The sequence below is a fragment of the Poecilia latipinna genome, unplaced genomic scaffold, assembly GCF_001443285.1.
Source record: "Poecilia latipinna isolate Pla-1442-1.1 unplaced genomic scaffold, P_latipinna-1.0 Scaffold1841, whole genome shotgun sequence".
Lineage (NCBI taxonomy): Eukaryota > Metazoa > Chordata > Actinopteri > Cyprinodontiformes > Poeciliidae > Poecilia > Poecilia latipinna.
This window is the reverse complement of record NW_015114457.1, coordinates 114936-124779: the sequence shown is the minus strand read 5'-3', so window position 1 is coordinate 124779 and position 9844 is coordinate 114936. Positions and strand designations below refer to the sequence as shown.

The 9844-nt window shown below is 35.8% G+C and overlaps 1 protein-coding gene across 2 annotated transcripts; it reads right to left on the bottom strand.

The window, feature by feature from the left end:
* Positions 1-897: 897 nt before the first annotated feature.
* napab (N-ethylmaleimide-sensitive factor attachment protein, alpha b) lies at positions 898-7849 on the bottom strand. 2 transcript variants are annotated; one of them, XM_015014723.1, is made up of 11 exons: positions 7623-7847; positions 4958-5037; positions 4760-4876; positions 3560-3606; positions 3404-3481; positions 3263-3318; positions 3086-3170; positions 2903-3007; positions 2744-2812; positions 1741-1791; positions 898-1347 (listed from the first exon to the last, which is right to left on the bottom strand). In XM_015014723.1, exons 1-11 carry the CDS (start codon positions 7718-7720, stop codon positions 1246-1248), a joined length of 888 nt encoding a protein of 295 aa, XP_014870209.1. In that variant the 5' UTR covers positions 7721-7847; the 3' UTR covers positions 898-1245. The 2 variants fall into 2 exon arrangements, with proteins under 2 accessions (XP_014870209.1, XP_014870208.1); XM_015014722.1 differs by having other exon boundaries at positions 4760-5037; positions 7623-7849.
* Positions 7850-9844: the final 1995 nt, after the last annotated feature.

Here is a 9844-nt window from a genome sequence, read left to right as displayed (position 1 = left end):
TATTTCAGTCATCTCTTCTTTAAATTGTACGACATAAAATTAAGGGAAAACTGCAAGAATTTTAAATCAATTATGAGAATATATTTACTTCGTTTTTTTTAATACCAGATCCGTTTTTTCCCCCTTAAAAACAGAAATTACAAATGACAGAAAATATTTTCAAAAAGTGACTTATTTCAGTCATCCCTTCTTTAAGTTCAATATTAGGGGGGAAGCTGCAAGATTTTTAAATTACAAGAATATTGTCATGTAGAAATTTAATTAAGAGGATAGTCAGATTTTTTTCATACCAGATTCTATTTTAATAATTTTTTAAATCACTTTCTTTAAAAAAAAAAAAAAAAGACAGAAAATATTTTTACTTCAGTCAATGCAGGATTCGGGCCAAACTGAGACGTTTTGTTTAATTACAATAATGTAGTCATAATACTAGCCGAATAAAAATGCAATTTTACCAGAAAAATGTCTTAAAATTACACAAGAAAAGCTCTTGGGTAGATAGTTTTTTGTTTTTAGCTTCGGAGTTCTCAAAAATTACTACTTTGTTTTTCGGCTTTACTCTCAACCTGACCGTTATATTCTGACCTGAATTCAATGTCCAAATAAATAGAAGCTGTAAAACAAGACGGCGGTTCTTGGTGCATCGCTCTAAACAACAAAGTGAGAATTGGTGGAAAAGGGAAAAAAAAAAAAAAAACTGCGCAAATTCTTTTTTTCAAAAACAAGAACAAATGTGCTTAATGTATAAAATTATCGCCCAGCCCTTTGGAAGCATCCTGCTGTGCACATCCTGAGAGCAGCTTAAGAGGAGGGTTAAAACTCAGACTCGCTTTTTAATTAGAAATGCCCTGATCTGACCCCTAAAGAGAAAAATAAAACTCCAAATGTTACCGCTGCAGGCAGAAATCGCATTTTAGTTCGTTTAGTTTATTCTGGACATTTCAATCACACCGTGATCCGCGCTCTCTCACTCATCACACGACAGCGGAAATAAAATTTTAATCTTCACCACACAAGTCTGCTGGTAGTATTGCATCCCAATCATGAATATTGTGGCCAAACGCCAAACGTAAAACTAATACCGGGTGCCGAGTGCAGCCAGGGAGATAGTGTTCACACGCATGATATAAAGACTGGAATAAAAGGCAACAAAGACATAATGCAGACGGCAGAAAATAGAGTACATAAAACGATGAATGCAGCGGGAATCGAAGGATGTCAGGCGGCTGGTGAGGTCAGCGGAGGTCAGCGGAGGTCGCTCTCGTCGTCCTGGATGGCCTTCTTGATGCGTAGCAGCATGGTGGTGAGCCACTGGTCCAGACGGGAAATGGTGTCATATTCCTTCACCTGGAAATAATCCCAACATGCAATTAAACAAAAAACAACCATTTGATGTGGCTGAACGAGAGAATCATCGCTGAAGGTTTTTGTTTGGAGAAAACTGTAAATCTGGCAGATATAAGGAAGTAAAATCCCAAACACTTCTGCTTTTTTCTGTTTAAAACCAATGTTTAAATTGGCTAACTAGCCATTAGCAGCTAGTTAGCGGTAGCCTCGACCGCCTGAAGTCACAGAACCCAATAAAGACGACCAAAACTTCTGCCTGACAGAAAAGTAACGCAAGAAAAAAAAAGAATCCCTACAAGTTTGAATAGTCCCTTAACAACAAAATGTAAGACCTGTGATTAGCATATTTACATTTAGTCAATTTAAGCAACAAGCCTGGGTCTGTCCACTCACCGCGTCAGTGTAGCCGTCCACGTTCTGTTCTTCATACGCATCTAGAAGTTTCTGTTGGGAATAAAAACACATTAAATGGCAGACAATAGAGCCGTAAAAAAGTGCATTTCATTATTCAACCATGTATAGATTTATACCAGCTGATAATCCAACCATCCAAATGTAAATAAAACAAATATAACAAGATAGTTTAAGGCTTCCCAGTAAAGTTACTGATTTTTAGATGTAAAAGTTGTTTAAAAAGACAAAAAAGGAGCAAAATACAATAAACACCTCAAAGAACACATCAAATGTGTTACTTCAAGTAAACAGAAGAGTAGGCCTCCAACATTTAATTAAATCTGTGAGCTTTTGATTGGATAAATATGTAATATTTCAGTCAGATTAAACATCCTGGATAAGAACGTCAAAATTCTTATCCAGTGGTTTCCTCCTATAAACCTAGTTCTTGGTTTGATTAAAGTGAACTCTGGTGTGATTTGAATGCTTATGTGAACACCAAGTGGACCTGAGATTGCTCCAAAAGCAGGAAGTGGACTACAGCTCAGGGCATTCTGGGTAAGTACAACAAACGAGCTAATCTAGTGCTAGCAGGAGAAATAACTCGTGGTCTTTCACTAAAGACGAAAGTAAAATCCTACAACTGCTAAAATCTGATGCTTCTTCACTTTTGTTTACATTTTGTGATGAAGAAAGTTGCGCTCAGTGTCTTCTTCAGATGTTTTTGTGTCGTTTCCTTCAGTGGGTCTTGGTGCGGCGCCCCCACAGGTGAGGGGGGGAACATGTTTTTTTTTTTTTTTTAAAGAATTTGGTTTGTTTGATTCAGTCAGTGTGAAACTGAACTACAGCAGCTGAAAATGTAACCAATGTTGCAATTTTGTTCTCCAATCGAACTCAGTCTACCAGACTATCAGGTGTGAAAACACCCTTAGATTTAACGCAGAATTGCTTCCTGGGAAACCGTTCGCCACGTTGACATTTAGTCATTTTTCAGTCGGCCTACCTTCAACAGCTTGCACTCTCTGGAGTCTGAAAACGCTGGAAACATTTCTTCATACTTCTGCATGGCAAGCTGAGCGGACAGCAAAGAAAACAGCCTTAAAGCAGAAGCTAACACTACGCTAGCTTCACAGCTAGGAAATTTAATGTAAATTATGCTCACCTTTGCGTTTAGCATGTCTACACAGAAGTGACACAGCGCCGCCTTGAAGAAGTGATCCTTGGCACTGTATTTCAGGAGCGTACTGTCCATCGCGTGAGTTCCAACCTGAAGTCAAGAGCTTACGCTTATTTTACAGATTCTTTGCTCAGCAAGACGTCAGACGCTAAATGTTTAATATCTCACCTGCTCGTAGATCTCTATTGCTTTCTGGTATTGCTCCAGCTGGGCTGCATAGGTCGCAACTTTAAGAAGGCACTTGTTTGCAGAACTGAAAAAAGAAACCCCGTTTAACAAACCTACATATTTAATTATTTGAAGTAAAGCGCAGAAAAGTGTTTAGATATTATCTAAAATATTCACCTGGTGGATTCTTCACCTTTATAATAATCTGCTGCTTGTTCAAAATGAGCAATGGCCTGTAAGTAAAAATGTAAACAAAGGTTATTTTTTTAAAAAGTAAACAGAATTAAATTAAAATGAATGGTTTCATTTTTCTTTAACCTTGTCGATGTCCACCAACTCTGTCTCGTAAATCTCTGCGATGGATATGTGATGCTTCGCTGCGATGGTGAAACGACCCTGAAAACGGACGAAAACACCGACTTTCACAAAAATCAGCTTTAACCCAAACTTAATAAAAGGAAAACACAAACTCACCATATCTGTGTAAATCTCGATGGCTCGGTTTAAGCAGTTGATAGCCTCTGTAGAGAGGAAACATTGAGTCGAGAGCAGAAACCCAAACAAGTCCAGACATTTACACGCCTGTCATGACAACTAAATCTGCTGGACGATAAATAATCCCAGAAGTTACTGCGATAAACAATAATGTTGTCACTTTGAGATAATTTTCAAGTAATATAGTGGTAATAATGGCATAATAATGCAAGTACAAACTGTCACAGATCAATAAACTGTTAATAAACAATTTAACTCTGGAACTGGAAGATATTTTAAATAAAAAAATCAACAAATCAAACAGATGCTGAAGTCTTTGTAAATAAAACAGTTCCTGACAAAAGGGCTAAATGTGTAACAGTGTATTAAGGCCACTGTAGAAAAGAAAAGAGCCAACAATTTTGAGATTGAGCTGAGAATTTCTGAGTTTGAAAAGTCAAAAATTTGCTACAAAAAAAAAAGTTTGAGACAAATCTCAGCAATTTTTGAGAAAAAAAATTGAAAATCTCAATTTCAAAAGTCAAAAATTTCACAACTTTTTAAACTCAAAAATTTCCAAGTATTTTTTCTATAAAATTTCCAAGCATTTTTCTATAAAATTTCCAAGTTTTTCTAGAAATTTTGGGAATTTTTTTAATGGAAATTTACTCCTCATTTTTTATTTTTTCTATCTACAGTGGCTCTGATACGTCGTATCGTAGATAAGACTAAAGCAGAGACTGAATCTTTTTGTCATTGAGTCTTTGGTAGAAAAGAAACACGAGGAAAAAAATATCAGTCATACAAATGGAAAATATTGATGAATTTATGTTTTGCTTATATTTTCAACAGATATTTAGTCTTACACTAGATTTAAGGCTATGTATCTAAAGGAAGATTAAATAAATAATAAAAAAAAGACCTATTATTTTTATTCTTTTTGTAGTTCCTGGATAAATAAAGCTGAAGGCCTTAAAAACCAGATGGTCAGACCCCCCACTGAGCTTCCACTAGGGGTCAGTCTGGAAAAAAAACAACCAAACTCAAACACCATAAATCCATGATCACAAAGCTTTGAACAAATCAGCTAATTAAGATCAATAAATGCTGCTCTGTATGACAAATAACAATTAAACACAATATTCTGAGCCATTTTCACCCAGAATGCAGCAGAACCAAAGACACAGGAGCCAGACTGACCTTGTGGATCTGCTTTTTTGAAGGCGTTTCCAGCGTCTATCAGGTTGGTGGCTGCATCGTGTTTGCTCTGCATCTGCAGGTGAAGATGAGCAGCTTTGGAGAAAGCATTTCCTGCAGCTGAGAGCAGAAGGTTTGGTGTTAAAACAGTGATGATAAATACAGACGAGAACAAGGTGGAGGCGAGGTCGGCCTTCTTACCACACCAGTTCTTCACCATCTTGTACATGTTGGCTGCTCTCACATACATGTCACAGGCCTCTTCCAACTTAGAGGAACCGCTGGAAAACACACACTTTTATAAAACATAATGATCTAGACCAGCCTTCCTCAAACTGGTGGTCTGTAGGCGCCCTCTACTGGTCTACTGCATGTAATCAACCGTTATTTTGCTGCAACGCTGCAGTTAGCTTAGCAAAGGATTGTGTTTAAAAATAATAATGGATAAGTGGCCAACTATCTGAAGCTGAAGATACTGGTGGAAAGTTTCACAGGTTGAGTTGCAGAACTTTTGTCTTTGAACATTATTCCATAGCATGCTGCTGGATGCGATGTGATGGTGATGAAGCGGCGAACAGCGCTGCGCCCCGCGCTCACTACCTGCATCTTAACCCCTAATATAAAATTACTTATGTTGGACTTCCTACTGTTTGAAAGAAAATGTTTGTTTTTGCCAAAGCGACTCATATCTATTTTTTTATGTTTCTAAATTGCAAATGGTCCTAAAATGTTATTAATGCACACAACATTTGTGGTAAAGAACTTTTTTGATTTCCATGTGTTTTCTATCATTGTAAAGATTAGACGCCACATCTGCAAATAACTCAAAACGCCCAAGTCACATAAACAAAACAGCGTCACCTTTCATATTAGGAGGAACAAAAACAATGAGTCAAGAGGCCAATGTTTTATTTCAGGTTGTATATGTTGATGTGTTATTGCGGGGGTAATTTCTAGTTAGGTGGTCCGTGAGTGTTTGTTAAATGGGGTAAGATTTTCAGGTCCTCGGCCTGAAAAGGTTTGAGAAACGCTGATATAGACAAAACTAAAGTTTTCATCTCTATTAGGTTTAAACGGCTGGATAAGATTGTTGTTCTCTGTTGAAAGAGAAAGAAATTAGATGAGAGCAAACCAGCATTTTTAGTTCTGTGAAGTAACTAGTTACATTTACTCAATTACGTTTACTTGAGTAACTTTTTGGAGAAAAAAAACTTTTAGGAGTACTTTTACTACTCTGTACTTTTTACTTTTGCTTGAGTAATTTTATTCTGAAGTATTTTTACTGTTGAGTAAAATTTCTGGATTTTCTACCCACTGAGTGAAAAACAAACATGTTTTACCCAAAAATTCCCCAGACACACACCTGCAGTTTGTGTAAAAGTTTCATCAGTTTTATACTGAAAGAAACTGATTTGGGTTTGTTATTTTTTGTTACCTATATGAATTATTTTAATTCTGTCCTTAAAATACCAAACATTTCACTTAACTTTATATTTTAGTCATTTTTTTAACATTAAAGGATTTATATTTTGATAAGCTACTCAGTTCCTGAGTAAACTCTTTAACAAATACTTTTTTACTCTTGAGTAATTTCTCGGACGAATACTTTTTACTTTTACTTGAGTAAAAGCAAGTTGAAGTAGTGCTACTCTAATTTGAGTGAAGTTTTTGGTTACTCTGCCATCGCTGGTTCTGTGACATAATAACAAATTTTGCTTTGTCCAAGAAATTATTGTAATAAACAATAATTTTGTTGTTTTGAGGCCATTTAAGTAACATAGTAATAATAGCATATTAATACAAGTTCACTCTGTTAAAGACCAATAAAAGTTAATTTTGTACAGAACTCTTAACACTCGAACTGGAGGATATTTTAAATAATACAAAATAAAACAACCAAAACCATAAACAAAATATATTATAATGTTCCTGTAAACAATAATTGTGCTTCAAAAATGTTCATCTTATTGTGACAGACTAATTAGCACCAGTAATGTGCAAACAATCTGTCTTAAATCAAGTCTTAGTTCAACAGAAAGGCAGGATGATGACCTGGTTGTTTTTTGCAGCACATTAAGGAGCTCCAGCTTTCTAATCCTGGCTCGGTCTTCCTGTGTGGGGTTTGTAAATTTTCTCTATGAATCTGTTTGTGCATGGTGTGCCGTGCTTCATACTTAAAGAACACCATCAGGTTTTCATTTTCAGTGTATTTTCCTTTCAGTTCCTTCAATTTTTATGGACACAATGAAAACAATCTCAATACATCACATCAGAAGATAATTCTTAAGGAATCACCTTGTTGCTTCAAAGATTATGACTTGTTTTCTCCAGTTAACAAGTCATGTGGATTTACTGAATATTTAGGGGCCTTTTGGAGCTTATTGTAATTTTTAATTACAGTACATTCAGTGCAATATATGTTTCCTAGTTGCTACTATAAACAAACGTGACTGACATGTGACTTGTACAGATTGACTTCGCCAATAGGAGGCGCTATAGCAGCGACATTACAGAGAGTGTCCGCACATATCAAACTTTATACTTAAATGTGTCATTTAGGTCACATATAAACAAATAATAGCCTGCTACCGAATCGATTTGTGTTAACAATGGAGTTGTCACGACGTATGTCGCCATTTTAGCCGTGAAAAGCAACATATTACGCATTGATGTGTCCAGACGTGTCCAGTCGCGGTCTACAGAAACATTTTGACACTCGTTGATAACCTGGAGCGTTAAGCACCACCGTTTATCACCGTCAGCTGCAGCGATGTTGAATGTTTTGCCATCAGATGTGCTGCTAACTGCTCAGCTAACCATCTTCCGCATAGTTGGCCCTCACACTGGCTAGCAGTCACACACTCACCCAAACATCGAGCCGAAAAACGACTGGGATGACTTTAACTTCTTCTCCGCCTCCGCCATTAAGGCCGCGGCTTCTTTTTCTTTCCCGCTGTTGTCCATTTTTGCTGGCTTTTCCCTCAACGGTCAGGAGCCGCAAGTAATTGCGAAAGTCAACAAACTTAGCTAACGAGTGCTAGCGACAGTGTCACATCAACAACCACAGACTGTCCTCTGTCACGTGACAGGGGAGAAGAGAACCCCTCTGCTGGTGCGTTCAGGTACTCCTCGGAAAACGCGGACACAACCTTTATTTTCTCGTAAATTTCATATTTTAGAGTTCTCGCTCCCTCAAAACTTTTTATTCAGTCATAAAAGAAAAAAATAATTATTTCATCAATTCATTCAGATTTATACCCAAAAAGGAAAGCTATGTGCGTTTTAGTGCTGGGTTCAATGAATCTCGGAACTCGGAGCTATAAATCACGTCACACGAGTTGAAAAAGTTGAGTTCTATGTTTTTAATTAATCAGTACAGAGTCAGTAGTGCATTTGAAATAACGTGTGGCAAAAAACAAAATGTTTTTTTAAAATGCTAAGCAACAAGTCAAGCGTTTTCCATAAAAAATAAAACAAAAACAATATTTACATGAGCAAGAATCACAGTATAACGATTCAAACATTTAGTTGCTCTAGCTTTTTAAGGTCAATTCAATTCTAAAATACTTTATTAACTCCAAAGAGAAATTAAATGCTGTCAGTCATCCAAAATATATTCAAAGTGGAAATCCAGTAGCAGTCAGATCTGCACCTAATCAGAAGAGACCTCTGACTGAAGACTGTTGCTGTATAGTTTTCTCATGACTGTCAGCAGTTAATTTTCTGGGCAGCAGTGATGATATTCCACAGAAACATGTCCTGGATGACAACATCCATTTGGCAAGCCCTGCTAATCCACCTCATTTGTTTTTGCCACTCCTCTTTAAATTTCTGTCTGGCCATATGGTTAAAAAGTAGTCCAATGATCCTTGTCCATCACAATCAATCGAAGAGATGGGCTATTTATAGCGGCATTGAAAAGTGCCACTATAAATAACTCTAGAATTAAAAGAATTTCCCAGGTTTGATTAAGTAATAAAGGATTTTTTTCTCCCTTTAGGCAACTTTCATTTTCACAAAATGGCATTTACAACAAATGAATAATGACAAAAGCTTTTTCCTAATATTTTTTTATTTAGCAATGCTTGTATAAACTGTTTTCATTGTCTCAAAATTCTTAATTCATACACCTTTCTATCAAATAAGAATAACTTTTAAAAGATGAGATATATCTTTAGAAAACATGATCACATATCACTTTGTCACAAATTAATATAACTTTATATCTCTTCATCATCAAAACTGCAACGGGACCTTTGTTGTGTGATACTCAGATTATTTTAACTGCCATTTTTATTGTTTTTCTTGTTGCCTGAAGACATTTTAATTCTATTAAGTTAAAAAATGCTTTATTGATCCCAAAGGAAAATTAAATGTAACTCAAACTATGCAGGTTCTTTCAAAGAATCGCTGTCGTCAGGAAGCATCTCCAGTAGTGGTCTTTGTTACAGCGATTTTGAAGCAATCTCTGACTGAACATACTTTGTTGTTGTATAACAGTTTCATGAATAGGATGCCAAAGTTGTCTATAGTTTTCTTTATTTTATGAAGAATAATTATTTGAACAATAAACTAGATGCTTCAGAGCAATCCACACACACACACACAAGAAAAAAAACAGATAAATTATTAACTCCTGCTTTGGATGTTCTGAGTTTGGCGTCCCTGAATTGTTATGGTAATAAAAAGAAAAAAGAAAACTTGCACTGACAAGTTAATCTTTTCACAATAAAGTTGCTATGTATTGATCTTGTTGCTTATTTTAAAAATCAAAACCATAAGCAGCAGGAAAAAGCCCAGGGATGTTCTCAAATTAGTTGCAATAAATAAATTAATTAAAAAGTTAATAAAGTTAATAAAAAAAAGAAGGAGGATAAGTCTATTTACAAAGTTTAGAAATGTGTAGGGACATGTGATTCATCTCTTCAGTTTAGTACATCTGTGCACATGAAATTTGTTATATGTTCTGCTACTTTTGTCTCTTCATTGGTAAACCTAAACATTTTGTTTTCTACCTACCTTCCTTAGTTTTCTGCTACTTATTATTATTTAAACTGACAGCTCTACATGTGAACATATTTCCTTATA

Excerpts from the sequence above, each read along its gene's own strand:
- napab (XM_015014722.1), bottom strand. The coding sequence starts at position 7,720 with ATGGACAACAGCGGGAAAGAAAAAGAAGCCGCGGCCTTAATGGCGGAG. Across the intron at positions 3,607-4,759 it reads CAAAAAAGCAGATCCACAAG|AGGCTATCAACTGCTTAAAC; the intron begins GTCAGTCTGGCT and ends TCCTCTCTACAG. Across the intron at positions 1,792-2,743 it reads GAGAGTGCAAGCTGTTGAAG|AAACTTCTAGATGCGTATGA; the intron begins GTAGGCCGACTG and ends TATTCCCAACAG.